The sequence below is a fragment of the Chrysemys picta genome, unplaced genomic scaffold, assembly GCF_011386835.1.
Source record: "Chrysemys picta bellii isolate R12L10 unplaced genomic scaffold, ASM1138683v2 scaf1165, whole genome shotgun sequence".
In the NCBI taxonomy this organism is placed as follows: Eukaryota; Metazoa; Chordata; order Testudines; family Emydidae; genus Chrysemys; species Chrysemys picta.
In genome coordinates, this window is record NW_027053872.1 from 4,609 (window position 1) to 20,000 (window position 15,392).

The 15,392-nt window shown below is 47.4% G+C and overlaps 1 protein-coding gene across 1 annotated transcript; it reads left to right on the forward strand.

Moving 5' to 3' along the window:
* Window positions 1-796: 796 nt before the first annotated feature.
* Window positions 797-15,386, forward strand: LOC135979722 (melanoregulin-like; the record flags this gene model as incomplete). Its single annotated transcript, XM_065579959.1, has 4 exons — window positions 797-990; window positions 9,104-9,194; window positions 13,477-13,640; window positions 14,005-15,386. Coding segments are annotated over 4 exons (584 nt in total), but the record flags the coding sequence as incomplete, so codon positions are not given.
* Between the last annotated feature and the right edge of the window lie 6 nt (window positions 15,387-15,392).

The window sequence follows — 15,392 nt, forward strand, 5'->3', positions numbered from 1 at the left end:
AGTCAAGTGTGTGTTTTCCATTCCTTGGCTCTCGCTTGAGGCTGTACAGCAGTGATGGGAATCCATCACTCTGTTAATAGTCTGCTGCTGTGTTCAACAGGTGCAAACATTAAAATGGCCCAACATTTAGGGAAGGGGGGTCAATTTATTTAATTTTCATAGAAGCAAAACCAACTTAACTTCCTAAAGGAAAGAAGCTGCTTTCTGCAAGATGGTTGGCAAAACAGGAAGTGCCCGTAGTGAGCGTTTTCCCAGGGTCTCTTCTCACTGTCATGCTTTTGTGCGTTGTTTACAAAAACTCTTCAGTCTTGTTTCAGCCCTTTGTATGCCTTCTTTATATTCAAAAAGGGATGGGACATTTATATAGATAAAAAGAATACCCAGCGTTAAAATAGTTAATGCTAACAAAAATGTTAGATGGGAGTTAAACCATATGCTTATCAGGAGTGTCACAGACAACCTGCAGTACATAGCAATTCCGACTAGACTGTAGGCACGTGCACCCTCTAATTCATCAACGAGGGAGGTTTGATGGCTTCAAAGGTTGTAATAAGATGCGTCACCTTTCACTTTTAGGTCACTAGTTCTATCCAGCCCATATTAATATTAACTGCCTCTGTTAACCATCAAACAGTCAGAGGCTAATTTGACATAAGTTGGTCGTTGGCCTGTTCTCTGTGGACAGTCACTAAAATTGCCCTCGCCTTTGGCACCTCTGAACGCCCCGTCCACGGAAGAAGCCAAGGAGTGATCCTCAGGGTAGGTTCATCATGAGATGGCATTGTTCGATTCTGAGATGTTAAAGGCATTAGAACATCTGGTCTGACCTTAATAACACAGGCCAGAGAGTTTGACCCAGATATCCCAGCACTGAGCCCAATAATTTGTGTTTGTCCAAAGCCTATCATCCAGAAAGGCAGCCAGAGATGGAGAATCCACCCCTACCTAGCTGCACCACAGTTCGTGTTGAGCAGCAGTTTCTGCGTAAAGGTGAGATGAAGCTATTACCCAGGCAGTGGGGGAGCAGGGGAGGAGAGTTTGCTGTTGCTGCCTGTGTTATAGCCTTTAAATGTTAATGGAATAATTCAGTAACTAAAGATTTTAAAAGAAAGCGGCAGCCTAGTTTCTAAACAAAACAGACAATGGAACCAATTCTGCTGTTCCGCTGGGGTAAATCAGGAGCAGCTCCTTTGACACTAATGAAATTGCTCTGGGTTTACATTAGAGAGCAGTTTGGCCCAGTAATTCTAAGTGTAATTAAAGACAGACCTGAATGAACATTGCTTTGCTGCAGATGGGTTCTAGCAAGGTTCCTGTTAACATAAAATTCAGGTGGAGAGCGAGATCAGGGGTTTCTGGGGTGATTAGTATACAGCAGTGGTTTTCAACCTTTTTACATTTGCGGATGCCTAAACAATTTCGAATGGAGGTGCAGACCCCTTTGGAAATCCTAGACATAGTTTGCAGACCCCCAGAGGTCCATGGACTGGTATAAAATAATATGGTACAAACACTTTTCACTCATCCAGGGCTCCTAATAATAGAAACTAGTTGGATTCACCTCAAATGAGCAAATCGTTTGTATATTTAAAATTTATTTGTCTAAAGAGGAGGTCAGAGATTCACTGCTTATTTTTTGCATAGATCCTTCCTTCCTTCCTTCCTTCCTTCCTTCCTTCCTTTCTTGTTAATACTTTGGGTCATGAGGACATTGGGAGGATTCCAAGGGATCTCTGCCAAAAAAGGGCCGAGACAGTATGTGCCTCGCACTGGAAAGGCTGAGGTTTGGGGGTTGTTTTTGCTCTCCAGGTTGCAGTCAACTTCCCCTCGAGCTCTCACTTACAAACTGCAGTCTCTTTCAGTTAAAAAACAATCTCTTTCCCTTCTCACTGAGCCAGAGTTCACATCATAGTGTCCAGGCTGCGTCACAAAAGAGAGGACTTCCAGGTTGTTACTGTATCCTCTCCTTTTCAGAACTTAAATGGCGTATCGGGTCATGTGCAAAACTGGAACAATGAGGCCATTTTCAGGCTCCAAGGGAGGAGGTGGGGAAGGGAAACACCTTTGCTTTGCTTTGCTTTGCAGATCAGTGAATAGCACCAGTACTTTCTTGGCTAAGAATGAAGGATTTCTTCCTACTCCCAGGCTGGGGAAAAAACCAGCATAAGCTGCTGTGTGCTAATATGAATTTCCTCTGCTCTCCTGACATAGTCATGAATTTATCTTAACATCAGTGATCCTCTCACTCAAAATAATCTCAGAGGAGTTCCTTTGATTATATTTGAGCAATAGGGGGAAACAGATTATTCACTTGGAGCGCTGCAGTCTTTTCTTGGCTGGCTGCATACAGAAGTACAGAAATGTTCTGTCTGTAACCAGAGAAGCTGGGGTCCAACATTTTCAAACCTGATGCCTAAAGTCTGGATCCTAATCAGAGTTAGTTGCTCAAAGAGGGGCCTGATCTGTACTGGACACCCTCAACTCAGCACCTCTAAAAACCAGGAGACTTCTAATTAGGAGTCTAACCTTAGCACCTGGGTTGACATTATTTTTTGGCATAAGTATCTAATCCTATTTGTTACAAACAAATGCGAATACTTGAGTCACCTCAGTGGTTTGTAGGTACAAAAGAACGTTTCATTAACGCAAAGTCTTAAAGTGACTTTCTTTAAAGGCTGCTTTGCTAGCGTACCTCAAGGGCTGGACCCGGTTCTCAATTAAAGCAATGGAAATTTCCCCCACTGATTTGAATTACTGGATCAGGGCCTAAACTGATGTGTGCTCCTTTGAGAGAGAAATCTTGCCCAGGATGCTGCATATCTGGGAAACGAGATTCTGATCTTATGGGTCTGATAGACAGCCAGAGATCAGCCAGTACTACTCGGTGAACTCATCTGATTTCGCAGTGCGATTGTGACATGCAAACAGGATTTTTAACCATCATTCAAATACAAGAATTCAGACTAGACTTAGGCCAGGAAAACACTTGAAATTGAAAATCACTCGGAGCCCACCTTGGAGAACGATTGTATGACAGCAGGTGCTAGGGTTACACACGCGTTGGTATTGGACACTGCATTACAGAGACAAATTCTGACCTGGGGCACTGCAGATACTGCCTATGTATGATTTCAGCAGGAGATGTAGGAGTGAAAATTGAGTGTGTGTTTTATGGCTTGGCTTCTTTATATCTTTCAGACCAATGAGGCAGGCAATAGGAGGGGTTAGTGCCTCTGTTCTTATCTAGGATCCTGCTTCCTAGATGTGGGTCATCTTGTGCTGTCTCTTCTTCCCCGAGACCTGGTCACCGTTCCAGCGTGCTTTGTTCCCTAGTCAGAGTCCTTGAATCTGTTCTAGGTTCACTTCCTTTGATACTGCCCGCAGGCTACCGAGGCTCTTGCTAGATGGTGGTTGCTAGTCCTCTCACATACTATAGCTGTCCAGTTCCAGGAGTGGGGAGCTTGCAGCTCTGCTCTCATGTCCCCAACTTCATACTCGCAGGGCCGGATGTGTGACTGAGGAGCACTTAGTGCAGCGGGGTGGGCCAGTGTGTACACTTTTGCACTCCCTGATCTTAGAGTCACTCTTTACCAGGCCAGTCCCTAGGGAGAAGTGAGATCAGCCTACAAACGGGGGGCGGCCACAATCATGGGGATGGTTCTCTTGGTCTGGGTGTCCTAGTCCCAGTTCTAAACCCAGGCGTAATAGTAACTGCAGGGCTGTTTCTGTTCTTGGCCCCTTTTTTGGCTCGTGTGCCCATGGGTCAGTGCTGTGCTGGCGTTCAGCTTTAGTCACACATGGGCATCGTGACAAGGAGAAAGGGCAGGTGACTACCAAGTAATGAGCAGAGAGAATGCACCTGCTTGACTCTGTGCTGGAAACTGAGGCTGATATGTTCAAAATCAGCTAGGGATTTCACTCCTAATTCCATGAACTTCAGTGGAAGAGGTGTGGCTAAACCCCCCTACGTAGCTAAGCTGAAAATCTCCGCCTGAAACTCTTGTGCATTAACAAGGTAAGATCTGGATTTCCCGGTCCTGTAAACCTAGTTCATCACAGATGCAAGGAGTCAGCAGCTCACACCCACCTGCCTCTGTGACGTGGCAGGGCGAGGGAGTTCATTAGTGAGTCAGGAGAAAATGAGTGAGAAGTTCTTGTCTTCATCCTTTCTTGCCGGAGCCTCAATTTGATGGCCCACGCCCCACCGTGCTGTAAATATGACTGGTACCCAAATGTCTTGAATCATCCATGGAAGAACATGGTGTCCTTCTGCTCAGTGCACCTAAGGCCATTTCAGTACAGAGGTGCACGCAGTAATTACACACAGCGCCCTAAGTATGAATGTGCTAGACGTGCAATATGGAAACATCACATCCAGTTTGTCTCCTAGTAACACGCAGGTGTTGTCACGAGTCATTTGAGGTAGAGCTGGTATTGAGGGCTATTGTGCCAGGCAAACTTCACTTCCATTATAAGACCCTGTTTACAGTTGCCTTTAGCTTTGCCAAACTGTAATAGTTCAGGCTGAAATTTCCTTTTGTCAGGTGTCTGCCTGAGGCTTTTTTTTCCAGAGGGGTGTGAGTGAGGGAGTTGTTCAGCTGACTCCAATTTCTTACAGTAACTTCACCGAGAAGCTCAAGCATGCCCAAGCTTTGAAGCAGGGACTTGATATTTGGCAGGAAGGTTGTCCTGGTGCCAGGGATTTGGCTTGGCCAGATTTTCACAAGCAGGGTTATACGCTTCTGAAAATCTCCATTCCCACAAGCTCAGAAAATGGTGGTGACCTCTCTGAAGAGTCTGTCTTCACTGAGCGCACTCCATCACCTCCCAGCAGAGCTGCTATGTGCCAGCTAGACTAGGCATGTGCCATCCCCGCTGTTGTGACTGAGCGTGCTGCATTCAAGAGCTGCTGGGCCGAGCAGGACTCTCCCTGCCACATCTCCTCCTCATTGCGGGGGCCACTGGGGCCTCTGGATCCAAACTGAGAGCATGAAGATTCTGTGTTCAGTGCTGCAGGTGCCGAGGCAGTGAGGAGGAGCCGTCAGTCTGAGTGGAATTCAGAGGTGTGAGAGCCATGGGTCTGGCAAAGGTCTCGGGGGTGGTGGCAATGAAAGCAATTTGAGGATGAGTTGGGGGCAGAAGGATCCGTAACCCCCAGAGCACACATCCTTCCAGAACTGGGACTAGAACCCAGGCTTCCTGAGTCTCAACAGTCCTGTGCAGGCTAGTAAATAGCTGTGAGACCCAGAGACAAAGAGAGTCTCATCCCCTTGTATGGGCTGCTCCACACAGAAAATAACAGCCTCCTCCTGCTATCAGTTACTCTTTTAGCTCAGTGCTGTGGATCTAAACATCTCAACCTTGCTGATGACTCGGGGGGGGGGGGGGGAGGGAGGGAGGGAGGGAGGGAGAGGGGGACAGAAGGAGGTGTCAATATGGTTCCATAGAATGGAATTTCTGCTTTTCAGTTTCTCTTAAAAACTCACTTTTCTGTGGTTTTGCTGCAGGACTCTTGGGGGTGGAGTGGGCTGGAGAACTAGGGATGCAATGTTCTCACGAGCAATAAAATCGAGTAATTGAGAGCACATGGGATTTTTGGATATTTTTGGTTTTAATTCCAAACTTTTAAAAAGCACTTGAAAGGAGCATGTGTATGTGAAAGATTATAACATGTCTGACCCTATCAATTGAGAGCAGAGACCGAGCCTGCTCCACTTGTCCAAACCTTCTGCTAACTATGATATTTCTGGGTAAAAAGCAAACAGAACTCCCCACCCCCATCTGCACTTAAACTTGATCAAAATACCCAATTGATTTTAATTCACACCTTTCCCCCCCCCCCCCAGCTCCTTATTTCAGTACAAGTTTGTGGGGTGGATTCCCTTTAAAAATCCCAACGTATTAAATCGAAATAGGACAGAATGTGATGTTTTTGGTTTGGTTTTTTTAACCCAAAATTAAAACCAATGTTATTTTGGAGCAAATTTGAGCAAAAGCAGCCTTTAGGAAAAAACAAAAACACATATTTAAAGTGGTTTTTAATGCCTGTTTAAAATTTAAAGAAGAGAAAATGGGACCTGATCCCAATATCTGCTGGTCACCTTTAAAAGCTAAATTAGCATTTCACTATTAGTGATTATCTATTAAAAATGACAAGTTTCTCTTGCACACTTTCTGTGTAATTGTAGGAAAATTATCAACATAATGCATTTTACTGGCAGATCACTCTCCCTTCTTTAATTGATCCAGACGTGCTCTATAATTTTAGTTAATGGCTCTTAAATTTCTGGAAATTAAAACATATATAAAAATTACTTTGATTAAAATGGCATAATAAACAAGATGTATACGAATGTGCAGGGAAAGGTACATTGTATACAGCTGTCTGTAAGTCTTTATTACAATGGCGAAATGGGATTAGAAAGTCAGGCATACAATGCAGCTTTGATTGGCTGTTGGTAACATCTGTCTCCTCCATAATGGCTATTAAACATATGGATCTGATCTCACATATGTAATTTAACTGGGTTTGAGTGTAATGAAATGTCCAAGTGTTCTCCCCCCCCCCCCCCCCCCAGTTCTTTTGTAGATGGCTTTGTGCCTTTTTAAGTGAGGCGTCTGTTTTGTTTTTAGAGGAGGAAAGAAGCTGAACCATCACTGCTTAAACTTTCCAAAAGTCTTCACCCTGTGAGCAGAGGTCAGACTTGGAAATATACAGCCCAAAAGATGAAAGTTATGAGTAACTGGAACGAAGTGATTGATCACCTAGGTTTACTAGTATCAGAGGGGTAGCCGTGTTAGTCTGAATCTGTAAAAAGCAACAGAGGGTCCTGTGGCACCTGAAAAATGGACTAACATTCAGGTATCCATTTAACATGTTTATATTAGTAATCAGGAGTAGCAAAGGACAGAGTGTATTTTGGATGACTAGTTACTATGTTAAATGGATACCTTAATGTATAACGGGTCCAACTCAACCTCAAATATACAACTGCATACTTGGATTGGAGTATGCACTGTGGGAGTGCCGGGCCACATGCACTGTGGGAGTGCCGTGATTACTAGGGGAATCTTACTTTTGTTGCATTCCCCATCTGGTGTGCACAGTTTTGATGTTGTATAAATAAGTGTTGGCATTTAATCTCTGTAATGTCAATTGAAACACTAATGCACAAATAGCTATACTAATGTCACTCTTACAGTTCCAGGGTCAAAATTTACTCAGGTGTGGGATACCAGATTAAAAGATTAGTACAAAATGACACTAAAAACCTGGATACTTTGTATTCCGCAGCACAACAAATTGCATAGTAACTGTAAATTGAATGGAAATCGCATATGCAAACCTAGTTGTTCAGTCATTTTTAACTGTTAATGTTGCCCATTAGCTTGAAGACTACTCCTCAGTACCAATAAGTCCTGGCTTGTAAAAAATCAGCCATTTCTGAGTTAAGCATGGACAAAACAAAGATCTTGCTTTTTTGGCTAGTTAAATAATAGTGGCCCAGGTTTTCTAAAGGGCTCAATTTCTATTGTTCTCTGAGCCCTGGTCTACACTGGGGGGAGATCGATCTAAGTTACGCAACTTCAGCTACATGAATAATGTAGCTGAAGTCGACGTACTTAGATTGACTTACTGTGGTGTCTTCACCGCGATGAGTTGACTTCTGCCACTCCCCCGTCGACTCTGCCTGCGCCTCTCACAGCGCTGGAGTACAGGAGTCAATGGGAGAGGGCTCGGGGGTCGATTTATCATGTCTAGACTAGATGTGATAAATCGATCCCCACTGGATCGATCGCTGCCCGCCGATCCGGCAGGCAGTGTACCCTAAGCACTTCTGAAAATCTTCATTTAGATGCCTAAATGGGAGCTGAGCTCTTCTGCAAATCTGGCCCTGGCCTAATTGAAATGTGTCACTGGGTTATGCTCAAACTTTAACAACAAAATCACAAATCCTGTGGGTTGTGATCAGACACGGAAAATTGTAACCCAAAGGTGCCGTTTCTTTGGCAGTTAGAAGCCTGGGAAAATCAGAAGTTGCAATGGAAGGTCTGGTATCAGTAGACAAGAGATCATCACAGGAACAACTTTTTGTGTCTCCAAATTCCAGGAAAAGCTCTTTGATGGGAGGATATATCTAGGGCTTCAGACCAACTGAGTGGGAGTGGAAATGAACCAGTTCCTTCCAGCACACCTTGTTTTGCATCCTGGGATAGCATTGCAGAATCCAGCAGAGGGCTGGGCTCTGTTTCTAGATTATTCCCCACTTTCTCTCCCCTGCCCCAAATGAGGAGTTCATTTTCAGCTATTGGACCCATAAATCATTGGCAAAGTTTTCAAAAATTATAGGCTAAATTCTGCAATACAGTACAACTTGAAGACCATGGAGTTTCTTGGGTATTATACCAGTGTAACTGAGGACAGAATACATTCACGAGGACACCCAAGTTTAACTCGTTGAGTAGAGCTTGTCCATGTTTTGAGAGAGCAACCTAACTTCCATTGAAATAAATGGGAGTTAGGTCAGTGACTTCACTGGGAAAAGAACTGGGTCCAACTGAGACTGGCTGAAATGTTCTGGTCCGTTTGTTTTTGATGGGGGGAAAAAATGGCCTTTTCTGGGGGTGGAGGAATGGAAGTGTTCTGGTTCTTTGACAGAAATAGAAGCGTTTTGTGGTTTTTAGCTTTCTGTTCTTGATTTTAAAAAAAATCTTGCTTCAGCATTTTTTCACTGACAATACTTTGCACTTTTCAACCAGCTGTAGGTCCAATGCTATGGAAAGATGAGCCCATATTTTAAAATGCAGTTACACTGGGCCTTGTGATTAGAACTTAATTATGTTGATGCTTAAGCCAAACTCATGTCCATTCTCCCATAGCTGTGGCAAGAAGGTTAAAATAGGAAAAACTGATTTTAGTTGGTAAAGTAAGCAGCTCTGGCTCTAAATCCACACTGGGAACAGACCTGTGGAGTGAGCCGTTACTGTCATAGACCTATGAATGTGGTTGGGTCGCCAGGAGTACAAATCGCTGGAAAAGAGCCATGTGGGACGAGCTGTGCAGAGTGAAGAAGGCTGAATCTGTTCTCCCCTTGCCTTGCAGGAATGGCAAAAACTGAACTACGACATCTATACCTTGCGGCAAATCCGAAGGGAAGTGAGAAGCAGATGGAAGCGTATTTTGGAAGAATTAGGTAAACCTGAGGTCGTGGCTATTTTATTTGCAGCAGGACAGCTGTTCAGCAAAGGCTGTTACTGACGCCTTCATATCTTGGGGTAATCTCTTTCCCCCCACCCCCCGTTTCTTTTGTTTTGCATAGATGCAAAATGACGTAGCCACCAAGGCTTCACTGAAGATGGGTGCAGTTGGAAAGAGGTAGCGCAGAGGGACACTGGGTCCTTTCCCTCCCACCACGCAAAGGAGTGCTGGGCTGTGGCTCTCCGCAGCTGCTCATGGGCAAGCGGGCGGGCTTGGAGGAGGGGTCTGGCCACTGGCTCTGTAAACTCTGTGTGGGTCCACTAGTCAAAAAGTTGCCTTTGTGGTTACACGGAGTGGCGGTAGGTGCTCCACGAGATAAGAAAGGGGGTGACCCAGGGCAGGTGCAAGGATGTTTCACGCCCTAGGTGAGCTCCACCCCCCCCCCCCGAGTCCTGTGGCAGCTCTCCGCTTCCCCCTCCGCCCTGTGGCGCCCCCCCCCCCCCCGCCCGGGGAGCTGTGCGGCAGCTCCCCGCCCCAGCTCACCTCTGCTCCGCGTTCTCCCCGAGCACGCTGTCGCTGCTCCACTTCTCCTGCCTCCCAGGCTTGCGACGCCAATCAGTTCTTTGGCGTCTGGGAGGGAGAGAAGCAGAGCGGGGCGGCGTGCTCAGGGGAGGAGGCAGAGCAGAGGTGAGCTGGGGCGGGGAGTTCCCCTGTGTGCCGCCCCCTCCCTTACTTGCTGCAGGAGGCCCTCCCCGCGCCCCCCTGGCCCCAGCTCCCTCCTCCTAAAGATCTGGCCACCGTGGTCGCCGCCGAAGGACCCGAAATGCCACCCCCCAAATGCTAGCGCCCTAGGTCGCCTAATGGGTTGCACCGGCCCTGGGTATCCCCTCTACCCCGCCACAACATGCATGGTGTTCATCTATTTAACGCCTGCATCGTGATACAGTATACAGTATACTCCCATTTATCCAAACCCCTATTATCCGAACCGCTGCGTTCTCCAGATCCATTTGCTGTCTCCCAGGCATCTCAGGGCCAGGACTGGGGGGAGGAGGAGGAGGATGAGCCCCCATCTTTGAGCTGCAGAGGGCTCCTGGTGACACCCAATACCTGGAGGTGCAGGGGAGGGCCGAGGATCTGCAGGCCTAGCAGAGTCCTGGCCAGGGGTCTCTGCTCTGCCCCACACCTTGTGCCTGCAGGAGTCAGATGTCGCCGGCCCAGTGGCAGTGCAGGGAACCTCTGCAGTCCGGCTGTCATGGGAGTGAGGGATCAGGGCAGAGACTCTGGCCAGGACTGCAGAGGAGAAGAATGAGCCGCCAGCCCTGGGGGAGGCCACCCTGCTGCTGAATGGCTGGCTGGGTCCAGCCTCCTTGATTAACCACATTCTGATTATCCAAATAAAATCCCTGTCCCCAGGCTATTTGGACAATGGGGTTGGGGATTATCCTGTCTTAAGAGCAAGGCAGCTCAGAATGAAAGAGCACTGATCTCGTTAAAACTACATTTTCCCCAAAGCTTTTTCTGATGAAAGTGATGTGAAATTATCCATTTTTCCTCCTCTGGTTAATACTAGCAGATCTGAAGAACCGTAAAGAAATTTTAAATAGGGTTTAAATGAATCAAACTACTTGGCAATACCCTTTTCTTTCCACTGCTTTGCCTACTTGTCCTGGAAAGAGTTAAATCCACCTTGTGATCCAAACACATCTGGCTGGTCCTCTAGAGGAAACTGCAATGATATGTGTGGCTAGAGTCCCCATGGCCTTGTGTAGTTATTGACACCTGGGCAAGATCGATGCAAAATTTCGGCAGATCAGGAAGGCAGTGATTTGCACTGCTCACGTGGAAGTCTCTCTCTGGCACAGGGGAACTGGATCACGTGTCAGTTCCTGGGCTTTTTGCTTTTGCAAAGACGTGACCACTAAGAGAAAAGGAATTTTGTTTTCCCAAATGTGATGATGGAGGGAATCTTATGCACTGAAACTGTGAATCATTGTTAACCTTTATCAACCAGACTTGGTTAGCTTCTACACACTGCTTATTACAGATCCATAATGCACTGAGCTCCTTAGATATAAAGTACTACACTAGCATAGGGTTACCATTCGTCCGGATTTACCCGGACATGTCCTCCTTTTTGTGCTAAAAATAGCGTCCGGAGGGAATTTGTAAAGCACTCACAATGTCCGGGATTTCCCCCCTCCCTCGGCAGAGAAGAGCGAGCGGCTGGGAGGGCTGCAGGAAAGTCCCGGGCTGGACTCAGGAGCAGCTGGAGAGGAGCTCCACCCTGCATTCTGAGCAAGTGTCTCAGCACAAAGTGCAGCCCTCCCCTTTTGCAACTGGGAGCGGTTTCTGCCATGCAGCGTAGCAAAACGGGAGCGAGAGCACTTTGTGCTGATACAAGGACAGCTCTCCCCTGCAGCCCAGTCCGGCAGCACTGTGCAGGGCCAGGGACCGGGTTTTGTTGTGCAGGGCCAGGGACCGGGTTTTGTTGTGCTGGGGAGCTTAGCCACGTGTCCGGCTCGCACAGAGCCCAACACCCTGTTCTGAGCAGCAGGGTAAGGGGGGCAGGAGAAGGGGCAGGGAGGTTCTGGAGGGGGCAGTCAAGAAACAGGGGGGGCTTTTTGGGGGGAGTGGAGAAAGTTTTGGGCAGTCAGGGTACAGGTAGGGGGTAGGGTCCTGGTGGGCAGTTGGGGGGGGGGGGTCTTAGGAGGGGGCAGTTAGGGGACAAGGAACAGGGAGTCTTAGGTAGGGGGTGGGGTTCTGGAGGGCAGTTAGGAGCAGGGGTCCCAGGAGGGGGCAGTCAGGGGACAAGGAGCGGGGGGTAGGGGGCTGGGAGTTCTGGGGGGGAGCTGTCAGGGGGCAGGAGTGGGGAGAGGGATCGGAGCAGTCAGGGGACAGGGAGCAGAGGGGTTTAGATGGGTTGGGAGTTCTGGGGGGGGCTGTCAGGGGGCAGGAGTGCGGAGAGGGATCGGAGCAGTCAGGGGACAGGGAGCAGAGGGGTTTAGATGGGTTAGGAGTTCTGGGGGGGGCTGTCAGGGGGTGGAGAGTGGTTGGATGGGGCGTGGGAGTCCCAGGGGTCTGTCTGGGGGTGGGGGTGTGGATAAAGGTTGGGGCAGTCAGGGGACAAGAGGCAGGGAGGCTTAGATAGGGAGTGGAGTCCTGGGGGGCAGTTAGGGGCAGGGGTCCCAGGAGGGGGTAGTCAGGGGACAAGGAACGGGGGGAGGGTTGGGAGGTCAGGGGGGGCGGGAAGTGGGAGGGGCAGGGGCGGGGCTAGGGCGGGGCTCCTCCCGTCCTCTTTTTTGCTCGCTGAAATATGGTAACCCTACACTAGCACAAAATCCTTTTCAAACACTAACACCTCTGTGATGTATAAGAAATCCTCTACCTATCTTCCCCTGGGCTGGGGAAACATAAGACACAAATCAAGTAATTTGATGGGCCTACGCAGGAAGACAGTAGCAAAACTAGATATAAACCACCAGATCTCCAGACTCCCAGTCCCATGTTTTAACCACAAGCCCATACAGACCAACTTTATCAGTAGAACCTTTATGACGCTGTAATCCCAGACTTCCTGGGGCCAGGGTTATGGGTAGATCACAGAGATTACATGCCAAGTCGCTTTCTTCCCACAGATGCTTCTCTTATTTAAAAAAAAAAAAAAAAAAAAAAAAGCTGACTGTTTCAGTCCCAAACAACTACCTGCACTTTTTACTCTTGCAGTGTTGCTTTTTCCCTTCAGTTGGTTGGCTTTTTTAAAAAAAATTTTGGCCTGAAATTTGGAACTGAATATGTTCAGTTCTATCAGCAACATAGGGGCTTGCTGGATCACGAAAAGAGCAGGGCACCCACCTACACTGAACGTACTCACTGTCTACGCACATGGAGCAGTCAAAGACTGAATCGGCACAAGTAAAGGCCCCTTAATCAGAAAAGCACAATGCACGTGTTGCAGTTTCAAATGTTCTCTCACTGGTGGCCTCCCGTTCACCCTACAGCAAGGGTACACAGTGAAGTCTGCTCAGAGGAAATTGCTAGTTCATTTTATCCAAGTGTGATTTATTTTTTCCTGTCATGGGGTATAAAATAGGAACACTAAAAGGCAAACACACAAGGCAGAGGGGGAATAGCGAACCTCCAAATATATACCGAGCTGTCTACCAGGAGAGAGATGGATTGGGTTGGTTGGTTCTTTGCAATAATGTTCTTGCCCACTTACATCCTGCCATGTTTTGTGCCTTTCATTTAAACTGGACTGATCATCTCTGTCGTAGGGTTTCAGAAGGAAGCAGACTCCCTGTTATCGGTAACTAAACTGAGCATCGTCAGCGATTCTCAGAACATGAGCAAAGCCCGGGAGATCCTGTTAAAGCTCTCTGAGGAGACAAACATTTTCCCCAAAAGCTGGGAGCTCTGCGAGCGATACCTCTTTGTGGTGGTAGGTAGATAAATGTTCCTATTTTCTCTAACCCGCTCTGTCTCTGCTAATACGGTCACAAAAGTGGCATGAGTAGTGAAATGCACAGGACCAAAGCCCCGTGTACCTCAGTCTCCCAGATAGGACTGTTCAGTCCAAGATTGCACTGGTGGCTGGCTTGGGCACAAATGGAAACATGTCTGCACTGTAGACCATGACCCTGATTCAGCCAGGAGTTACTCCAGTTTTATGCCATTATTTCTCTTGGAGCCAGGACACTGGCATGACACCATGAAGGATGAGGCCTTATGTCTTTTCAAGCGTGTCTGAAGAGGGCATTTTTGAATGGATACCAGCAATTCTGACGACTCCATTATTTTGACAGGATCGTCTTATTGCACTGGACGCTGCCGATGAATTCTTTAAGATGGCCAGCATCGCCTATCCAAAGAGACCCAGTGCTGTGAAAGTGGAAGACCATCAGAAAGAAATGCAGCACGTCCTTGCTCCATTGCCCTGAAGAGACTGCTTGGGCAGGAGGTGTGCTGGGTTTCCATTCCCTCATGGGAGTTGGTTCACCCGCTGAGGTTAGCCGAAGCGACGTGATTTCTTTCCTTCGGAGGACAAGCGCAAAGTGCCCAAGTAAAATGACTTTATTGTGAGCAAGAAGCGCAAGGGTGGAACAATCAAAAAGATCCATGGGGGCTAAGAGTGGGCCTTGGTGCAGGGATGTCTCCCAGTGGAAAGGAGCAAGTGCTGCTATGAACCTGAGTTCTGCAGGTGGAAGAATATACGAGCCCAATCTCTGAGCAAGGACATGGGGGTGTGTTTGGGGAGGAGGGGAACCCACTGTACAAAGTGTTGTAAAGGCTGGGATGCCCTTAGTTAGAGCAGCATATAAAGTTCTGTATTTCCGGCGGCTCCCAGTGGCATCTCATAACTGGATGTTCCCTACATTGTCCTTTGTAGTCAGGAGAACCTCTGAGGGAGACTACTTTTTTTTTTTTTTTTTTTTTAAACCGCCTTTGACTAGAAACGTATTAAACCTCTCTCCATGGTGGGGTCATCCCTCGACTAAAATGGACTGTATTGTGCATTATGTAAATGAGACTTTATCTTCCCCCATTCCCTCAGCAGCCAAGCTAAGACATGTGGGGGCTGATCACTCTCGGCAGTGGGAAGGTTCAATAGGCAGCGAGCGGGTGAATAAGTTTGTGAGTGGATTTAGTTGCGCGTGTCAAGGACTGCACTTGTCCAATAATAAGATTTCGACACGGGTATGATTTCTCATTTCATCAGCAGCTCTACACAAAGAGAACATTCCTTTCCTTCTTATTTATTCAGCCCTGTAGCTACTCTTGCAGGTGTGGTGGCAGAAAATCAACTCCTATTCCTTCGGCTGGCATCTCCCCTCCCGAGATTGGTAACTGCTTGTTCAGCACTGAGCTCTGTAACCCAAGCATGAAGCCAGTGCTGAGATGAAGGATCCTTATTCCAAGCTTAGCTCCCAGTGAGATTCTGTTCTAAAGACTTGTTTTGCAAAGCACGTGTGACGCTGGGTTATTGAAACCTTTTCATTGGATCTCTGTAAACAAATCGGCCACGACCTTCCAAAGTGACTAGTGATTTTGGGATGCCTCCGTTGTTTGATACTCAACTTGACTCTTTAGAGGAAACTGGTTTTCAGGGTGTGCTAAGCACTAACCTGTGAAGAGAAGAACAGGAGTACTTGTGGCACCTTAACCTGTGAAGAGCAGGCCCCTTTAAGGTACC